Source organism: Pristiophorus japonicus, chromosome 4 (genome assembly GCF_044704955.1).
Source record: "Pristiophorus japonicus isolate sPriJap1 chromosome 4, sPriJap1.hap1, whole genome shotgun sequence".
Taxonomy (NCBI): Eukaryota; Metazoa; Chordata; class Chondrichthyes; family Pristiophoridae; genus Pristiophorus; species Pristiophorus japonicus.
Genome location: NC_091980.1, coordinates 239,455,859 through 239,477,902, shown reverse-complemented (window position 1 = coordinate 239,477,902; position 22,044 = coordinate 239,455,859). Strand labels below are relative to the sequence as shown.

General features: G+C 46.1%; 1 protein-coding gene across 3 annotated transcripts in view; it reads right to left on the bottom strand.

Annotated features, from left to right (window-relative positions):
- The window catches only part of ddhd1b (DDHD domain containing 1b), a 154,293-nt gene extending 132,877 nt beyond the window's left edge, over positions 1–21,416 (bottom strand). For 2 of the 3 annotated variants that reach the window (XM_070879197.1, XM_070879198.1), the window contains exon 1: positions 20,461–21,415. In XM_070879197.1, coding sequence (XP_070735298.1) covers positions 20,461–21,007 — 547 coding nt within the window. In that variant the 5' untranslated portion in view covers positions 21,008–21,415. Of the gene's footprint in view, positions 1–20,460 lie in introns of all 3 variants that reach the window. The other variant, XM_070879199.1, reaches the window with a different exon arrangement.
- Positions 21,417–22,044: the final 628 nt, after the last annotated feature.

The following is a 22,044-nucleotide window of genomic DNA, read 5'->3' as shown; positions in this document are numbered from 1 at the left end:
AGGGTGCAATAACATCATGAACATTATATTCAAAATGAGAGACCTGGTGACAAAGGTTGAAGACCACCTTACATTTCAGCATTGAACCAAAATTGAGATTAATGGAATTGTAGTGCCCATTTACAAGGATATTTACTAAAATCAATTGCTGCATTAAATCTACCAGTACCCCACAAATATTTAAGGTATCATTAAAATATGCAGCAAGAACAATGGCTATGATTTGTAATTACATGTTGACATAAATTATAAATGTCTAAAGTAGCATTTTCTTTTTTGAATATTTGGCAATATTTGAATGTTTACAGAAACATCTGATTAGAATTTGTTGTTCCTTACTTTCCTCCTCTTGCCATTTTAAAAGAGTTATATGTAAATACAGTGGATTTATCAAAGTTATATTACATTAATGACTGAACATTGCCCCTCTTTTTTATATTGAGCTCAATAGTGAATAGTCCTATTTTTTGCAAGTTTCACCACACAAACAGCAATATTTCAATAAGGTAGGAATCATCTCCACCAGCTACCATCGCTAGCTTTTCCGTCCAATGAATTTCAACCTCCCAAAAACTCTGGTTTCCTCCCCCACACATGCACAAACCTACATAGACTCCAATTCTAATTTCAAACACCAGCCATCCTTCTGTGTTCTCTCAGATGAGTGCGCCAAATTATGAGTAATTTTCTACAGCGTGCATGTACTCACCAAGAAATGATAAGAGACCATCCACAAAAACACTCTCGTTTGTCTGAACCAGATTTTACTTCAGATAACAAAAGGTGAAAAGCCAGTCTTGCAATCTTCAAGCTGACTGGTCTCCCCCAGCTTGTGGAGAACTAGCTCATGTAATTCTGTCACCTGCAAGGCAGACTGTGACAAACAACAAACGGTGGGAATTTTTTTTTTAATCCTTATGTCATAGTGGGTATTATCCAGTATAGTACTAGGCTCAAATCCCGTATGTACAGTTAGTGGATCTCAGCTGGGCAGCATTTGGAATGCTACAATTGGCCTCATAAGTACCTGAGAGGAACACGTCAGCCAAGGTTTCCACACTTGACGGCTGTCCAAAGACCCATAATGCAAAGTGTGTGTAGACAGCATTCGGGCCAGTGTAATGCCCCAGTGCAGGAATGGACACATACTGTTATATTTCTCACAGAAAAAAAATGCCTACCTGAGCAATGCCAGCTCTTGCAAGAGGAAAAAAAAATACAAAAAAAGAACCCACCCTGACACTTCATTATAATTTTTTTTGCCTAAAGGGTAACCTGTCGGGTTTATTTACACTAGCAATATCAGCGCAGTGAAGGCTTAATCAGCCAAACTAGTGCAAAGGATCAGGGAATTTTAAACGCAAGTGAGTTACGCCCAATACCACTTAAGTCTGTGTTTTCCATTTTACACCGGTTCAAGATTCAATTTGCTGGATCAGGCCCCACCCACAAAACCTGCCATGCCCCAGGTCAAAATTGCCAGATGTTCCACTGATTGTGCTGCTTCAGGAAGGCTCATCAAATTGTGCTATTATATTAGGCACACAGGCACGAGTGGACACTTAAAAAAAAATCATATCAAAAAGTATTTAATTTACTAAGGAACAGACCAATGTACACTAATGAAATTATTAAATGGTTCAGTATAGTTTTTTTTATCATTTTCAGTAATTTTAAAATCAGGTTACTCACAGGTGGAGGACTGGCAATTCATTAAAAGTGCTTATTTTTGGTGGAAAAAAAAATTCAGCTGTATTAATAAAACTGCACCAGGTTACTATTCTTAAATACATCAAGGAATACATTTTAATGGAAAGAAAAAAAAAATACGTTCTACTATGCTGCCAGATTGCACTAGTTCATTGAAGATTTTATGTTTGTGATTGTACAAATACATTTTAGTGGAAACCTGAACTGTAACCTAACCGGTGCAATTTTGAATGCATTTTCCCCAATTGCACCCAAACGAAAACTCTACCGGGTCATTTCCAGCCCTTTCTGTGGAATTGGTTGGGCATTTTTATAGTGCCATTAACATAGTGAAACGTCTCAAGGAGTATTATGATACACAAAATTTAACACCGTGCTGCATAAGTAGAAATTAACGTAGATGACTAAAAGCTTGGTCAAAGAGGTAGGTTTTAAGGAGCGCCTTGAAAGAGGAAAGAGGTGTAGAGAGGCGGAGAGGTTTAGGCAGGGAGTTCCAGAGCTTGGGGCCTAGGCAACAGAAGGCACGGCCACCAATGGTTGAGCGATTATAATCAGGGATGCTTAAGAGGGCAGAATTGGAGGAGTGCAGACATCTTGCAGGGTTGTGGGGCTGAAAGAGTTTACAGAGATAGGGAGGGGCGAGGCTAATGAGATATTTGAAAATAAGGATGAGAATTTTGAAATTGAGGCGTAGGTCAGCGAGTACAGGAGTGAGCGATGGGTAAGCGGGACTTGGTGCGAGTTAGGACACGGGCAGCCGAGCTTTGGATCACCTCTAATTTACATCGGGTAGAATGTGGGAGGCCAGCCAGGAGTGCATTGGAATAGTCAAGTCTAGAGGGAACAAAGGCATGGATGAGGGCTTCAGTAGCGGATGAGGTGAGGCAATGGCGGAGACGGGCGATGTTATGGAGGTGGAAATAGGCAGTCTTAGTTACGCTGCGGATATGTGGTCGAAAGCTCATTTCAGGATCAACTATGACACCAAGGTTGCGAACAGTCTGGTTCAGTTGGGGAGAGGGATGGAATCAGTGGCTAGGGAACAGATGTTGTGGCAGGAACTGAAAACAGTGGCTTCGGTTTTCCCAATATTCAACTGGAGAAAATTTCTGCTCATCCAGAACTGGATGTTGGACAAGCAGTCTAACAATATAGAGACCATGGAGAAATGTGAAAAATTTAGAGGTTAGCATGTTGGGCTTTTATGAAAAGATATATTTTTTTAATAGATTATTATTGAAGTCTTATTTGCCACAATTTGGAGCTATTGGGGCAGACTTTGTCCTCTAAATAATGGAGAGGCTAATGGCGCTCGATATTTATGCACAAATGATACAGCAACTCCAGATGAGGGACAGATGCGTATCTAAATGTCAATATCCAAAGGTTGCTGTCTGAATTGTGCCGCTCCGCTGTTAGCTTCGCAAAAACGGCATCTCGCTGTCTGACTCACCATTGCAATGCATTGAATGGTGTTGTTACGGTATTTGCACGGTAAATACAAACCACAGAAAGTTAAGTCTCGTCATTTCAAGTGCAAGTCTTCTTAGGGAGACCCCCGGAGTCGAGGATGACTTGCTTCCACACTAATATGAGTGCCAAGGTGAGATCAATGCAGTATCTAGGGCTCAATTTTGGCCCAGCCAGTTTTTCGGTGCACTAACCGGAGATGCACTGCTTTTCTCCGTTCAGAAGTGCGCAGAAAAATTTCCTTCCCACTTTGGCCACTGTCCGGCCTCCTCCCTGTGGTCGCGCAGCATGGCCAGTCAAGTCGGGGGTGGAGCCAGCGTCCTGCGCCGAAAACAGTGCCGGGATGCCTGCACATGCGCAGTGGAATCCAGTGCCGATGTCCGCGCATGCGCAGTAGCGCTGAAAGTTGGCAATCGCCCATTTTTAAAGAGATTCGTAGCTGCTTGTGTTTTGGTGTCAGGAATGAAATTAACTGCTGAATTCAAGAAGCAGTGCTGCGTTTGTTAATATCAGTGCTGCATGCCTGCAAAAGTGTCAGAAGGAATGCTGTATTTCTGAAAATCATTGCTGCATGCAAAATAAGTAGTGTGTGTTTGGAAATATCACTGTGTCTAAGAGCATTGGAAAAATGCTGTGTCTCAGAGCAGCTGCAGCAGCAATACAGCAAAGCAACAACGTGCACCAAGAATGAAGAATTTCTTGCATGACGAAGTGGAGATACTAGTTAATGTCATTGAGAACAGATAGCAGGAGCTGGATACCAGAAGAGGTCGCACAAAAGTGCCACCCAAAGAAATGAAGAAACGCTGGAACCAAGATGCAGTAAATTTCTGTGCATTGGTGAACACCAAGAGATCTGGAAGCCAGTGTAAAAAGAAATGGCAGGACCTTGGGCAAGTAATTAGTGTAAGTAATATTTTCATTTATTCAATGCAATTACAATTGTAAATGTGACCAGCTGTATATCTCCCACCCAGCAGAAAGACACTCTCTCTAAAAAGTTGCATTTTCATCCAAGCAGAAGAAATTGTCCCACAACAAAAGGGAAAGAAATCGAACAGGAGGAGGCACGCCCAATCTGGACCTACTAACACCCTTGGAAGAGAGGATCGTTGCTTTGATGGGTCCTACCTGGAGAAAAAAAAAAATCAGTATTGCACAAGCTGGGCCCACACACGAGGGAGTGGGCAAGTCCTGAAAATTCATCGTGGTCCTTCAAATCAACCTGCTGCCTGGCCTGCTATGTATGAGCCTACTCAGGCCACCCATCCTGCCCGCCCACCGCCCCCCTCCTCGGCTGCTAACCATTTGACCGTGCGGTTATATTTTGCAGAACCTGATGCCAATCCTGAAGATTCAGACGCGGATGCAGACAAGCCTGAGCACGAGAACATCTTCCAAGCCAACCCTCCAGACCAACATTGGGGGGGGGGGGGGGGGGGAGGGGAAATGGAGATGGATGAAGGGGACACTGTTCTACTGAATCTTGAGGTGGTCGCGTTAACAGAGTAGCGTTGGGAGCCGTTTCAGTGACTAGTGGTTTGGGTTCTGGTGCGACATTCCATGGTTTCCCACCGTCCGAGGTTGCGGGTCCCAGTGGTGGTGGGATGCAGCATGGAACACCCAAGGACCCACCGTCCCAGCCTGTGCCTCCCACTAGGGTGCCGCAAGGCAGACCCAGGGTGAGGGGGAAGGAGAAATCGACCACGCTTTCCTGAGATGCAGGATGTAGCAGATGTGGTTCAGATCATGGCATTCAGTGGGGAAAGCAATGACCTTACCCGATCACACCTGGACACCATCAGCGGGGTGAGTGATGAGGTAGCGGGACTGTCGGGAGAAGTAACAGTAATGGCACGGGAAATGGGAACGATGTCCGGGAACATCAGTGAGGGAATAGTGTCCATGAGGGAGGGAATATCAGAGATAGTGGAAAGGACGACACTGGCAAGGACACAGGCCATCAGGGAGGGAATGTTTCAGTCCACTGAGACACTGTCAGGGTGCAAGAGGGAGGGCATGAGAGAGTTAGCTGCTGCAATAAGGGAACAGGCCCAGACCATGTGCCCACTAACAGATTCAACTGCCACTCCCACTGCAATCCCTACACCAGCCTCTGAAGAGACCCAAGCTGGGCCCTCCACATTAACACCTGACCACCCCCCCACCACCCATGAAGAAGTGCACATTCACTGAGATGGTAGAAGGACTATGCTTGGTACCAAGCCCAAAAACATTGCACCACCGCCTGCGGGCAGAGGTGGGGGAGAGTCCAAGACCGAGCGCAGCGGGTGGTGTTAGACTAAAGGGGATGAGAGATGGGTGCAGCCTTACTTTGCTGCTGCTGTTGATGTTACTGTTGTAACTATTTTCAAATTGAAAGTTTTTTGTAAGTTATGCAAATTTACAACTTTATAAATGATCTTGAAATTTTTAAGTGATCTTAAAGAGTCATATTAAAGTAAAGTTTGATTTAAGAATAATTTTATTACACTAAAGTTAAGTACATTATAAACTTTTGAATAAAATATATTTTAGATTAAAACTGAATCATGTTTCATTAACACAACACAACATTTAGGAACAGCTCCAAACAATAAACATGTCTATGCGGAATAGTTGTCGCTGAGCCCTCAGGCATCATAAAGCGTTTACGGATGAGCTGCTGGCTCAAGGCTCGAGCAATCGTTAAAGGAGCATGATGGCCTGCCCTCCTCCGCCGTGGTGCTCCGGCCTCAGGCACTTGCATGGCTTCCTCATCCTCTTCATCATCCTCCTGCTCGTCATCTGCATCTTCCACATCATTATCAGCCACTCTCACCGTAGGTGGGTCTTCATCCACTATCAGCTGCTGCTGCCTCATGATGGCTAAGTTGTGCAGCATGCAGCACACAACAGTGAACTCACCAACAATCTCAGGGGAGTATTGCAAGTAGCCTCCAGAATGGTCCAGGCATCGGAAACGCTGTTTCAAGATGCCAATGGTCCTCTCTATGATGCTACAGTCGTAAAGTGCAACATGTTGTATTGATGGTCAGCTTCCATCCAAGTTATGCGTAGGGGCGTCATGAGCCAGGTGGCGAGGCCGTGTCTCCCAGTAGCCAGCTCTGCCCTTCTTGTTGCTGCTCAAACATGCCAGATATAATGCTGTTGCGTCGGATGAACGCTTTATGGGTGCTGCCAGGGTATCTTGCATCGACTGACATGATGCGATGCATGTTGTCACACACGAGCTGCACATTCATGAAGTGGAAGCCTTTTCTATTCCTGAACAGCTCGGCATCCTCCAAAAGTGCTCGCCAGGCGATATGGGTACAATCAATGCAGCCCTGTAACCTTTGGGAAGCCAGCAATCCTTGAGAACCCCACAGCCCTGTCATGGATTGCTTGGCCGGTCATTGGGAACTTGACGTCATTCCTCCACGCATACAGTGCAGCCGTGACCTGGCGAATGGAGACATGTACATGTTGAGAGATGGCACACACATCTCTCCATTTGTAGCTTGAAACGATCCCGAGGCATAGAAGGAAAGAGCATCTGTAACCTTCACTTCAACTGACAAAGCAGTCCATCTGCTTCTGAGGTCTGGTCTCAGCAACTCTCAGATCTCACAGACAACTTCTCGGCAGAAACGCAGCCTTCTGACACAATCTGCATCACTCAGGTCCACATATGAATACCTGACTCAAAATTGCCGAGGTAGGTAAGGCCTCCTGCCCAGCACCCTACGGGCTCTGATGTTCCTGATGTGATGAGCTCTAATCAATTGTCTCCTACGTAGCACAATGATGCAGAACGCTCGCAAAAGGTATGGCATTGTGAGTATTGCCCCCATACTTAAAGTTAAACTTTCAAAGGAGGTCAAAATGGCAGGAAAGCAGGCAGCACAGGTTTGCAGTTTCCTCTATCTTTCTCCTCTCCTCTCCTCTCCTCTCCTCTCCTCTCCTCTCCTCTCCTCTCCTCTCCTCTCCTCTCCTCTCCTCTCCTCTCCTCTCCTCCCCGATGGACCACACCCATACAGAGGTGTGGATAGAGGTGTACCGATGGATGTGGTGTATTTAGATTTCCAAAAGGCATTCGATAAGGTGCCACACAAAAGGTTACTGCAGAAGGTAAAGGTACGCGGAGTCAGAGGAAATGTATTAGCATGGATAGAGAATTGGCTGGCTGAGAGTCGGGATAAATGGGTCCTTTTCGGGTTGGAAATCGGTGGTTAGTGGTGTGCCACAGGGATCGATGCTGGGACCACAACTGTTTACAATATACATAGATGACCTGGAAGAGGGGACAGAGTGTAGTGTAACAAAATTTGCAGATGACACAAAGATTAGTGGGAAAGCGGGATGTGTTGAGGACACAGAGAGGCTGCAAAGAGATTTAGATAGGTTAAGCGAAGGGGCTAAGGTTTGGCAGATGGAATACAATGTCGGAAAATGTGAGGTCATCCACCTTGGGGGGAAAAAAAAAAACAGTAAAAGGGATTATTATTTGAATGGGGAGAAATTACAACATGCTACGATGCAGAGGGACCTGGGAGTCCTTGTGCATGAAACTCTTTTAGAGTCTACCTGCAAAACATAAACATTAAACTGTGCCACCCGACCTGGGTGACACACCAGACATTTACAAGGCCCTTTTTTCCTTTTTTTGGTTTTTTTTTTGTGTTTTTTGTTTTTTTTTTTGTTTTTTTTTGGGCACTAAAATCACAATTTCTCCGGTGCCCCCTATAAAAGGGAAGGGGACACTAAAAGCACCGGCAATTAAAACAAATTAAACTTTAAAACGTAAAATCAAATTAAAATTTGGTTGCCGGGCGTGATGATGCACTCCAGTCCCTCCGGTGCCCACCTCTCACGGAAGGCCGCGAGCGTACCGGTGGACACCGCGTCCTTGTGCATGAATCCCAAAAAGTTAGTTTGCAGGTGCAGCAGGTAATCAGGAAGGCGAATGGAATGTTGGCCTTCATTGCGAGAGGGATGGAGTACAAAAGCAGGGAAGTCCTGCTGCAACTGTATAGGGTATTGGTAAGGCCGCACATGGAGTACTGCGTGCAGTTTTGGTCACCTTACTTGAGGAAGGATATACTAGCTTTGGAGGGGGTACAGAGACGATTCACTAGGCTGATTCCGGAGATGAGGGGGTTACCTTATGATGATAGATTGAGTAGACTGGGTCTTTATGCGTTGGAGTTCAGAAGGATGAGGGGTAATCTTATAGAAACATTTAAAATCATGAAAGGGATAGACAAGATAGAAGCAGAGAGGTAGTTTCCACTGGTTGGGGAGACTAGAACTAGGGGGCACGGCCTCAAAATACGGGGGAGCCAATTTAAAACTGAGTTGAGAAGGAATTTCTTCTCCCAGAGGGTTGTGAATCTGTGGAATTCTCTGCCCAAGGAAGCAGTTGAGGCTAGCTCATTGAATGTATTCAAATCACAGATAGATAGATTTTTAACCAATAAGGGAATTAAGGGTTATGGGGAGCGGGCGGGTAAGTGGAGCTGAGTCCACGGCCAGATCAGCCATGATCTTGTTGAATGGCGGAGCAGGCTCGAGGGGCTAGATGGCCTACTCCTGTTCCTAATTCTTATGTTCTTATGTTCAAAGGTCTTTCATCCTCTCCTCTCCCTCTCCGCGCCGCCCCCCCCTTGAGTCTTGTGACCTCTCTCTCCTCTGCCCCCTTATCAGCAACTTGCCATGCAAAAAATTAAAAAACCTAAACATGCAAGGACAAGTCTAACTAACGGCAGACAGCATTGAATGCCCTGTGTCAAAATCTGGCTCATTAATTTAGTGAACTAATACATTTCATACCACTGCTCAAATGGCTTTAAATTTAAATCTTTTTGCTTTCTGGTTATGTTGCTAAAATATATCAATACCGTTGGTGATGTATGGCTGATAAGTTTGGGTTTTCCAACTTCAGCATTCCTGTTCTTCTGAAGTAGCTCCAGCATTCTACTTCCCCATTAGGAACTATTTGCCACTAAATGCAAAGATAGCTTGTCGCTAATTTAGTCTGCAACTACAAAGTACAAGCTATGGAAACAAATGGGTTCAATAATAAAAAGTATCTCTAACATGTTGCAAAACAACAATACATTAAAGATACAGTCTTGTTCAAGAGCCAGAAAATACGGAATTATTAAACCTGCCATTAGTCTTTCGTTACAATACAACAACTGGATAAGATACTTTCAGATTACTACTTCCTGTCTCTCAATAATAAATGCTGCGAATGACAAGGGATTGGTTGGAGCAGTGGGTTGTCACCCTCTAATGCCTCATTTTGAATCCAAACCCAAATGATGGAAATAATGCAAGTCTCCTACAGCTAGCTATAAGGGAAATTGATGAAGTTAATTTGGACAGAGTCAGCCCAAGACCTGGTGAGTCAAACCCACAGAAACAAAACGTATTCCATTTTCAGACACTGACATCCACCACCTCTATGGGTACCAAAATGCTGTAATGAGAAAAGAATGGATACTAGATTTCTGATTCTTTTACATCCTCAACATATCTCATCCCCAAGAAAAAAAACTAAACTACACCAAGATGCCTGCTTAGTTGCACTTGACAAGAATTTTTCTTCTACACATTGCATTTTATAAATTAAATATTATTGCACCTTCAATGTCACAAATTAGGAGGAAAAGTACTGTTGCAATTGAAAATAGCCAAAGCAGCGATGATCATGTTTTCCCTAATGGCATGTGCTATAGGTAAACGTGTGTGCTTATATGAAAAGTGACAACTGTGTCACCACAATAGCATACAATTCAATCTGATTTTATCATGACTCACTGTATGCATGCTGGTTTTCCCAATCTTCACATTTCACGATCTTCATTTGACACAAATTTTGCTCAACTATGCAGCACAGCAAGAGAGAGAAAAGGAAAGACTTTTCAGAGTGGGCTATGGGGATTTAACCTGATTGGTGAGGGTTCAGATGACAAAGCACAGGTGTTTAATTCTGAAAATCTGAACCCAAGGTTCACACCCATTCATTCCAGGTTATGTATTTTTGAATAATATGCACTATAGTTGGATTGTGAAAGTCACAGTATCAATGATATTACTATGGCATAACTGGATTCAATTTAATTTCTACATCCGAGCTTCAAAATTAATGAGTTGAGGAGGAAAATAAATCCTGATTTCCCACCACAGATGTCTTCAGCACGTCTACTAAAAATGCACTAGTGGCAGATCATCAGTGTGCATTGGTTTAGTTTAGTAATGTGCTTAATTTTAACAGAAGGTCTGCTAGATAAGCTATTTATCCAATATGTCAAATGGAGCACTTTCTGCATCTAATTCTAAGAAGTGACATTGTTGCTGTGTAGGGGAGTTTGGAGCATGCCATACACTTAAATAGTTGACTGTCAGTCATTTTGGTTAATACAATAAGTTTGCACTACAGCATGTGGACTGTACGATAGCAAATTTTTACCATGCATGTGTTTCAATTATTTATTTGAGTGATGCAAATTTCCTCTGACAGATGCAGGACACCATCTCATAGATGCATCACTGCACCCACATGTTTATTAATTTTAACAAATGTTATGCAGGACAATTAATGTGACAATGGCCAGCTAAACACAGTTGGTGCATGACAGGAAGAAACATATGGTTGATTGTATAAATAACAATGGGAAAAACAATTCTTCTCTTATACACACACACATACATTTTAAAAGTTGTAATCTTCTCTGGTCCAATGAAAGTAGTATCTCAGTATACCCATACAATTCAATGGAGTGCCTATACACAAGGATCACAGAATGTCATTAAACCTAAAGTTCAAGTTAAAAACTGCTGAGGTAACAAGTGATGTATTTGCTCTTTTTTTAGTGCATTTACTAATCAAGAGAAAACATTCCTGAACTTGTAGAACACCCAGTATAAATGTTTTTATCTTGTTAGAAAGAAATGTATTAAAGCAAAAAAAATTCTATTTACATGAGCACCAACTTTTATATTTTATCTCTCAGCTTGGCCTATCCTCACACTGCTCCAGTACTTTCTTCATATTTAGGCATTTCACTTTCTACCTTGAGTTAGATTTGCACTTGTATAGATTTTTAAACTTCTTGCGTGGCAAGTTGCTGAAAGTGCGAGATGATAACAGCAGAATGGGGCATCTGGGGCCTGAGTGAACAGGGCAAGCAACCGTGCACCTCCTTAACCAATCAAATTGTGACATTAACAGCACAAGGAAGTGTAAATTAGAGTGGCTGAATTTAATGTCAAATCAGGTACAGGAGGAGAAATTGAGGTGAAAAAAAGATTAGATTAAGAGAGGAGGAAAAAAAGAGACAGAAAGAAATACAAAAACATTTTTTCAATTTGAAATTACATTTTTAAAATCTCCAACAATTAAAACCTGAAGGAATGAGACTCCACACCCATAAATTATTAATTTTTAGTGCCAGAGAGATTGAACGGCAGTAATTAATACGTACCACTTTGTTAAAAAGGGTACTTAGACTGGAATGGACTAGCCTTGTGTGGCAAGTTTAGATTGCATCTACCACGCAAATACAGCAACTTCATGCCATTCAGTGCATTTCAGTGGTGAGGCAGTCGGTGAGATGCCGTTTTTGCAAAGCTAACGACGGAGCAGCGCAACTCAGACAGCAACTTTTAGATATTTGAGTTTTATCGCACATCTGAAGTTGCTGTATTAGCCTCACTGTTATTTTGACAGCAAAATCTGGGCCATTCTCTCTCAACCCCCTCTCAACTTCCTAATTACCCAGCTTCTGCTAAAATGGCATTATTAATTTCTCCCTATCCTGTCACACTGTGTACATCATTTTTTTTTTTAAACTGAATTCATCACCCTTCTGTTTAAGAAGCCCATGCTTTACCATTCTATACAAGAACGTAAGAACACAAGAATTGGGAGCAGGAGTAGGTCATACAGCCCCTCAAGCCTGTTTCGCCATTAAAGATTATGACTAATCTGCGACCGTAACTCCGCTTTCTTGCATGATCTCCATATCCCTGGATTCCCCAAGAGTCCAAAAATCTATCTCAGCCTTGAATACACCCACGATTCAGCCTCCACATGGAGTAGAGAATTCCCAAGATTCACAACCCACTGAGTGAAGAAATTCCTCCTTATCTCAGTCTTAAATGGCCAAATACTTATCCTGAAAGTCTGCCCCCTAATTCTAGACTCTCCAGCCATGGGAAACAACTTCTCAGCATCTAACCTGTCAATCCCCCTCAGAATCCTATGCGTTTCAATGAGATCATCTCTCATTCTTCTAAATTCCTGAGAATATAGACCCAATCTACTCAATCTCACCTCATGGGACAGCACTCTCATCCCAGGAATCAATATAATGAACTTTCGTTGCACTAAGGCAAGTAAATCCTTCCTCAGATAAGGAGACCACAACTGTGCACAGTCCTCCAGGTATGGTCTCACCAAAGCCCTGTACAATTGTAGAAATACTTCCTTACTCTTGTACTCCAACCAGCTTGCAATAAAGGCCAACATGCCATTTGCCTTCCTAATTTCTTGCTGTAACTGTATGCTAACTTTGTGTTTCCTGTACGAGGACACCCAATTCTCATTGAACACCAACATTTAATAGTTTCTCACCATTTAAAAATTAAATTTTTCTATTCTTCCTACTAAAGTGAATAACCTCACATTTTCCCACATTATGGGCCCAAGTTTCCACACGCGCCTAGAACGGCGCAGTCCCGACCTGGATGCCCGTTTTTCGCGCCACAAAGTGCGCCTAAAAAAATCCTCTGTATTCTCCACCTACTTGCAGGTCCTCTGGCCCTCGGCGCAGCCAGCATGAGCTGTGGGGGGGGGGGGGGGCGGAGCCAGGTCCCTGCGCTGAAAACAGTGCCGGGACCTCTGCACATGCGCGCTACAGTGGGCACGCAAATGCAGTAGCTCCAGGCGCCGAACTGTATGGGAGGGGCCCAAAGCACGCAGCCCCTAGCCCTGGCTGAATGGCCTCACTGGGGCTGCGTGAATAAGGCTCCTCCCACGGCCAGCTACTGCTCCCACCCCCCCCCCCCCCAACCAGACCAGACACTCGCTCCCCGCCCCCCCCCGCCTCCGGACCAGACCCGACAGCCGCTCTCCGCCTCCCCCCCGCCTCCGGACCAGACCCGACACCCGCGCCAGCCCCCCCGACTGACCCGACCCGCGCTCCTGTTCCCGCTTCCCCCCCCGACCCTACCCGCACTCCTGTTCCCGCTCCCCGCCTCCCCGACTGGACCCGCGCTCCCGCCCCTCCCCCCACTGGACCCTCCCTCTCTCCCTCCCTCTCTCCCTCCCTCTCTCCCTCTCCCTCTCTCCCTCTCTCTCTCTCCCTCTCTCCCTCTCTGACCCGACCCGACGCCACCTACCTGTAAATCTGGTGCTGGGGACGGGCCCTGCCCGAAGTCTCGGGCCGGCCCGTTCAGCCTTCAGTCCCGAAAGGCCTGCCTGAAGCACTTTCACACAGGTAGGAAGATGGTTTATTTAATCTTTTCTTGGCTTATGTTTATTCAGGTTGGATTTATTTGTATAAGTATAAATAAGGATTTATTATAGAATTTAATGACTTCCCTTCCCCCCCCCACCTCGTTCTGGACGCCTAATTTATAACCTGCGCCTGATTTTTTAATGTGTAGAACAGGTTTTTTCAGTTCTACAAAAATCTTCACTTGCTCCATTCTACTTTAGTTTGGAGTACGTTTTCACTGTGGAAACTTTCAAATCAGGCGTCAGTGGCCAGACACGCCCCCTTTTGAAGGAAAAATTCTGTTCCAAAGTAGAACTGTTCTACCTGACTAGAACTGCAGAAAAAAAAATGTGGAGAATTGCGATTTCTAAGATAGTCCGTTCTCCACCAGTTGCTCCTAAAAATCAGGCGCAAATCATGTGGAAACTTGGGCCCTATATTCCATCTGCCACCTTATTGCACACTCACATAACCTATCTATATCCCTTTGCAGGCTCTTTTCCTCCTCACAGATTACTTTCTCACCTAGCTTTGTATCATCAGCAGACTTCGATACATTACACTCTGTCCTTTATCCGAGTCATTATTTAGATTGTAAATAGCTGAGGCCCAAGCACTGATCCTTGTGGCACCCCACTATTTACAGCCTTCCAACCTGAAAATGAGCCATTTATTCCTACTCTCCTTTCTGTCCATTAACCAATGTTCTATCCATGCTAATTTCTCTCATTCCCACACAGTGGGGGTAATATTCAACTTCACCGACTGGGCGCTAACTGACGAAGTGAATCATCTACCAGCTGTAGAACCTGCCAGATACTCATTTTCACTGAAAATAATGGGATGAAAGTAGGGCAGGTTCCATAATGGTCAGGCTATCTTCACCACTCAGATAGCAAAGTTGAAAATTGAGCCCAGTGTCTCCAATCTCTTCAAAATCTGAATGGTTTGTTGCCACCCAAATAAGCATTCACTTTTCTCAACGATTCCCTCTAATCTAATTTCTGCCTCACCCACAGCACCGAGACTACTTTCATTGCACCTACTTGTGAAGTGACTTGGGGCACTTTTTCTGTTAAAGGTGCTAAACAAATGCAAATTGTTGTTGCCTTAGTCAATGTTTTGTGTGACGAGGCTCACTGGCCCCTTTTGCTCGCCACCATATTCAACACATTCTTCACCACCTCTCTTCTGTGATCCTTCTGCACCACAATGCTCTAATAGCTCCACATGCCGATTTCAGTGTAGCCACTACATCTCAACTAGTTTCTCATTCTGTTCCTGTACTGTCATCTCTACTATGCACACAGCTTTGATACCATCCTGTCAATCATTTACATTACACCTCTGCAACATCATCCACAAGTATGGAGTCAGCTTTCACATGTACGCTAATGACATAATACTTTCTACCACCATCACAACCCTTGCAATACTGTGCATTCAAGAACTGTCCGACAAGTCATTATTTTTACCTCCTGATGCACTTTTAATCCACTAAGCTGGGTGGGACTGCACTCGCTTGGTTCTATTCTGATCTATCTAATCGTAGCCAGAAAATAAAATAACAATTTATATAGCGCCTTTAACATAGTAAAACGTCCCAAGGCGCTTCACAACAGTGTTACAAGACAAAACAGATAAATTTGACATCGAGCCACAAAAGAAGAAATTAAGGCAGATGACCAAAAGCTTGATTAAAGAGGTAGGTTTTAAGGAGCATCTTAAAGGAGGAAAGAAAGGTAGAGAGGCGGAGAGGTTTAGGGAGTTCCAGAGCTTAGGGCCCAGATAGCTGAAAGCACGGCCACCGATGGTTGAGCAGTTATAATGAGGGATGTTCAAGAGGCCAGAATTTGAAGAGTAGACATCGTGTGGGGTTGTGAGGCTGAAAAAGATTACAGAAATAGGGAGGGGCAAGGCCATGGAGTGATTTGTAAACAAGGATGAGCATTTTGAAAATCAAGGTGTTGTTTAACCAGGAGCCAATGTAGGTCAGAAAGCACAGGGGTGACGGGTGATCGTGATTTGGTGCGAGTTAGTACACGGGCTATTGAGTTTTGGTGACAAGTTTACGCAGTGTAGAATGTGGGAGGCTGGCCAGGAGCGAGTACGAGTAGTCAAGTCTAGAGGTAACAAAAGCATGAATGAGGGTTTCAGCAGCAGAAGAGCTGAGGCAGGGGCGGAGGCGGGCAATGTTACGGAGGTGGAAAAAGGCGGTTTTAGTTATGCCGTGGATATGTGGCTGGAAACTCATTTCAGGGTCAAATATGACTCCTAGGTTGCGAACAGTCTTGTTTACCCTCAGATTGATGCTAGGGAGAGGGATGGAGTCAGTGGTTAGGGAACGCAGTTTGTGGCAGGGACCAAAGATAATGGCTTCAGACTTCCAAATATTTAATTGGAGAACATTTCTGCTCATCCAGTACTGGATGTCAGATAAACAATCTGACAATTTAGATACCAAACAGGGGTCAAGAGAATTGGTGGAGAGGTAGAGCTGGGTGTCGTCAGCATACATGTGGAAACTGACTCCGTGTTTTCGGATGATATCTCCATATAGGAGGAGAAGTAAGAGGGGGCCAAGGATAGATCCTTGGGGGACACCAGAGGTAACGATTCGGGAGTGGAAAGAGAAGCCATTGCAGGAGTCAGTGCTGGGACCACAACTGTTTACAATATACATAGATGACCTGGAAGAGGGGACAGAGTGTAGTGTAACAAAATTTGCAGATGACACTAAAATTAGTGGGAAAGCGGGCTGTGTAGAGGACTCAGAGAGGCTGCAAGGAGATTTGGATAGGTTAAGTGAATGGGCTAAGGTTTGGCAGATGGAATACAATGTCGGAAAGTGTGAGGTCATCCACCTTGGGGAAAAAAAAACAGTAAAAGAGAATATTATTTGAATGGGGAGAAATTACAACATGCTGTGGTGCAGAGGGCCCTGGGGGTCCTTGTGCATGAAACTCTTTTTGGAGCAAACAAAAAACATTAAACCGTGCCCCCCGATCTGGGGGAAACACCAAACATTTACAGGCCCTTTTATTTTTTTGTGGTATTTTGTGGGGGATTTTTTTGGGCACAAAAACATATTTTTTCTCCAAGTGCACCCTACAAAAGGGGAGGGGAACACTAACAGCACCGGCAATTAAAACAAATTAAACTTTAAAACGTAAAATCAAATTAAAATTTGGTTGCTGGGCGTGATGATGCATTCCAGTCCCTCCGGTGCCCACCTCTCGCGGAAGGCCGCGAGCGTACCGGTGGACACCGCGTCCTTGTGCATGAATCCCAAAAGGTTAGTTTGCAGGTCCAGCAGGTAATTAGGAAGGCAAATGGAATGTTGGCCTTCATTTCGAGAGGGATGGAGTACAAAAGCAGGGAGGTCTTGCTGCTACTGTATAAGGTATTGGTAAGGCCACACCTGGAGTACTGTGTGCAGTTTTGGTCACCTTACTTAAGGAAGAATATACTGGCTTTGGAAGGGGTACAGAGACGATTCACTAGGCTGATTCCAGAAATGAGGGGGTTACCTTATGATGATAGATTGAGTAGACTGGGTCTTTACTCCTTGGAGTTCAGAAGGATGAGGGGTAATCTTATAGAAACATTTAAAATCATGAAAGGGATAGACAAGATAGAGGCAGAGAGGTTGTTTCCATTGGTAGGGGAGACTAGAACTAGGGGGCACAGCCTCAAAATACAGAGGAGCCAATTTAAAACCGAATTGAGAAAGAATTTCTTCTCCCAGAGGGTTGTGAATCTGTGGAATTCTCTGCCCAAGGAAGCAGTTGAGGCTAGCTCATTGACTGTTTTCAAGTCAAAGATAGATAGATTTTTAACCAATAAGGGAATTAAGGGTTACGGGGAGAGGGCGGGTAAGTGGAGCGGAGTCCACGACCAGATCAGCCATGATCTTATTGAATGGCGGAGCAGGCTCGAGGGGCTAGATGGCCTACTCCTGTTCCTAATTCTTATGTTCTTATGTTCTTATGTAGGAGATTATCGGGCTACGATTAGATAGATAAGAATGGAACCAGTTGAGTGCAGTCCCACCCAGCTGGACATTGATGGAGAGACATTGGAGGAGGATGGAGTGGTCAACTGTGTCTTATAACACTGCCATGAAGCGCCTTGGGATATTTTTAAGACATTAAAGGCGCTATATAATAAAAGTTGTTGTTTTAATCCTGACTTGGTCAGCCTTTCCACAGTCCTCTCAGACTAAGGCATGTGGTGCACAACCGTGAGCCGAGTTTGATCCTGAGATGTGCTTTTAAACCTCATATCTGACCTGTTGAGGGCCTTATTCATCCACCACCAGAACACTGCCTGTTTATGTTACTACTTTTCATCTGAAGTGGATTGATTTCCCCAATCCCCTCCTCATTGGCCATCCCCACCTCTAAGTTCCATATAGTTCAACTAATCCAGAATCCCTGAACCTCAGCAAATCTACTATTAGATCTTGTTCAAATTCCACCTTCCTTTACTTTTTGAAAGAGCTTCTCTGCTCCTCTGACTCTAGATTGCTGTTTGTTGCCTGGGAAAGTTGTCACTAGAGTTCTCCTCAATCGACTTCTCCCCATGGCCGAGGGACTCCTCCCGGAGTCACAGTGCGGATTTCGTCCCCTACAGGGCACAACAGACATGGTCTTTGCAGCGCGACAGCTGCAGGAAAAATGCAGGGAGCAGCGCCAGCCCTTATACATGGCCTTTTTCGATCTTACAAAGGCCTTTGACACTGTCAACAGTGAAGGTTTATGGAGCGTCCTCCTCCATTTCGGATGCCCCCAAAGGTTTGTCAACATCCTTCGCATGCTTCACGATGACATGCAGGCCGTGATCCTTACCAACGGATCCATTACAGACCCAATTCACATCCAGACTGGGGTCAAACAGGGCTGCATCAACACTCCAACCCTCTTCTCAATCTTCCTCGTTGCCATTCTCCACCTCACAATCAACAAACTCCCCGCTGGAGTGGAACTAAACTACAGAACCAGTGGGAAGCTGTTTAACCTACGCCGCCTCCAGGCCAGATCCAAGATCACCCCAACCTCTGACGTTGAGCTGCAGTATGCGGACAACGCCTGCGTCTGTGCACATTCTGAGGCTGAACTCCAGGATATAGTCGATGTATTTACTGAGGCATAGGAAAGCATGGGCCTTGCGCTTAGCATCCGTAAGACAAAGGTCCTCCACCAGCTTGTCACCGCCGCACAGCCCTGCCCTCCAATCATCAAGATTCACGGCACGGCCCATCACAACGTGGACCATTTCCCATATCTCGGGAGCCTCTTATCAACAAAGGCAGACATTGATGCGGAGATTCAACATCGCCTCCAGTGTGCCAGTGCCGCCTTCGGCCATCTGAGGAAAAGAGTGTTTGAAGACCAGACCCTCAAATCTACCACCAAGCTCATGGTCGATAGGGCTGTAGTAATACCCACCTTCCTGTATGGGTCTGAGGCATGAACTATGTATAGAAGGCACCTCAAGTCGCTGGAGATATATCACCAACGATGTCTCCGCAAGATCCTACAAATCCCCTGGGAGGACAAGCGCACCAACATCGATGTCCTCAACCAGGCTAACATCCCCAGTATTGAAGCACTGACCACACTCGATCAGCTTCGCTGGGCAGGCCACGTAGTTCACATGCCAGATACGAGACTCCCTAAGCAAATGCTTTATGCGGAGCTCCTTCATAGAAAACGAGCCAAAGGAGGACAGCGGAAATGTTATAAGGACACCCTCAAAGCCTCCCTGATAAAGTGCGACATCACCACTGATACCTGGGAGACCCTGGCCGAAGACCGCCCAAGGTGGAGAAAGTGCATCCAGGAGGGCGTTGAGCTCTGAGTCTCAACGCAAAGAGCGTGAAGAGGCCAAGCACAGGCAGCAGGAGGAGCGCGCGGCAAACCAGCTCCACCAACCCCTTCCCTCGACGAATGTCTGTCCACCTGTGACAGGATCTGTGGCTCTCGTATTGGACTGTTCAGCCATCAAAGAACTCACTTAGGGAGTGGAAGCAAGTCTTGCTCGATTCCGAGGAACTGCCTATGATGATGTTTGTTGTCTCCTCCTGCTACACTAGCATGGCTGATCATTATACCCCTGCGCCCTGGGATTCTCTAAACCACTTTGCTACCTTTGATCATGCCATGTTTCCCCGCTATGATTGTTATCTTGGATACTGAGGAGCACAATATAAAGGTGCATGCACATGCGATAGTTACCTCAACTGTACGTATTACCTAAAAATGATACTCGGCTGTTTTAAAGCTTCATCGTTCATTTAAGTGACAACTTAAAGGGGGGGGATAAAAACAGAAAATGTTGGAAATCTCAGCGCGTCATGCAGCATCTGTACAACCTCATCGACCCGAAACGTTAACTCCGTTACTCTCTCCACACATGCTGCCTGACCCGCTGAGATGTGCAGCATTTTCTGTTTTTATTTCAGATTCCTGTATCCGCAGTATTTTGCTTTTGACCGCGGGGGGAGTTGTGCAGAGCACCCTATAGCAGTGTTCATTTAGACTTAGAGCCTCACTAAAACAGATCTGGGAAATTAGGGGTGTGAAATATAACAGCAGTGTATGAACAACGGAAATGATTTTCTAAAGACGAAATGGTGCGTTAATAGCACACAACCTCTTCCAAAGCAAACAAGCAACTTAACAACAGCGGGTCGGTCTCATTTCACCGGTTTGACAGAAGCCCAGGTGCGGATTGTTGGATGTGTAATCTTCTTTGATCAAATGGGAAAAGTTGAAGCGACACTTACGATACCAATACACGGGGTAGCACTCCTTCTCGATCACGTTCACTTCATAGAGCCCCCCGCGGACACACACGGTCTGCACGGTGTCCTCCTCGGTGACGGCCGCCTGCAGCAAGCCGGCCTTGGCCATGATTTTGCCGTACTCCCGGTACATGAGCTCGATGCGCAGCGAGTCGTAGCCGATGAAGGACTTCCACGCCTTTCGGTCCTCCTTGTAGAACCAGCGCACCTCCTCGGAGCCCAGCTCGCCCACCACGGCGTAGCGGTGCCGGATGGCGCTGGGGTGGACGCGCTTGTGGTCCACCGAGATGTCGCTCTCGCTGAAGTTCACCTCCTCGGGGTCGGCGAAGGGCAGCGAGCTGTCCGACTCGGCCGTGAACAGGTCGAAGGTGTCGTCGCTCAGCGAGTGGTACATCTCCAGGCCGAAGCGCCCTGAGCGCCGGCGGGGCTGCTGGTGGGGCGGTGAGGAGCGGGGAGAGGGCGGCCTGGTGTCGCTGGCCGCCGCCGCCGCCGCCGCCGGCTGCTGGAGTTGCTCTTCCTCCTGCTCCATCCTGCACTGCCTCTCCTCCTGCCTGCTGGGCCGGCCCGGCTTCCACTCGGGAAGCTACTCCTGCTCCGACTCCGCCTTCCTGCCGCTCATGACGCGGCGCGGAAGCCGGGAAGGGAGGAGCGGGAGAGCCGGAACCGGGGTGGGGCGAGGCGAGGCTCTCCGCTGTTCCCCCCCGCCCGGAGTTTCCCCCTATCACACACGCCAGACGCTGCTTCACTCCTCGGGCTCCCGCTCGGCCCGGCCCGCCTGTAACCCACACACCGCCGGCAACGAATCGCTCACCCGGCCAGCAGGCCCCCGGCCGCTCGCGTCACAACGCGCCGCACGTCAGCCCCTGGAGACCACAAACAGCCCAACTCCGCTCCGCAAAGGCCGGGCTCGCCGTGAGCTGAGCGGCCTTCAGGAGGAAGAGGCAGAGCAGGAGCCTGGGGCTCGGCGGCATCGGCGAACGCTGAAGAGGCTGGGACGGAGAGAGGAGCCGGCGCCTTTCTCCCATTCTTATGAGCCCGCCATCACATTGCCAGTCACCGGCTTCCCCGCCGGCGGTGATCTCAGTCCGGTCCGTGCGTGGCAGCACAAGACGGTTTAAAGAAAGACTTGCATTTATATAGCGCCTTTCACGACCACCGGCCATCTCAAAGCGCTTTCAAGCCAACGAAGTATTTTTCGAGTGTTGTAATGTGGGAAACGCAGCAGCCAATTTGCGCACAAGCAAGCTCCCACAAACAGCAATGTGATAACCAGATAATCTGTTTTTGTTATGTTGATTGAGGGATAAATATTGGCCAGGTCAGTGAGGGTAATTCCCCTGCTCGTCGAGGAAATAGGAAATGGATCTTTTAGTCCACCTGAGAGAGCAGACGGGTCTTGGTTTAATGTCTCATCCGAAAAACGGCATCTCCTCAGCACTGCTCTGGAGTGTCAGCTTAGATTTATGTGCTCAAAACCCACAACCTTCTGACTCCAAGGCCAGTGTGCTGCCCACTGAGTCACGGTTGACACTACAAGTCTGAGCTGCGGTAGATGCAATGGGAGGA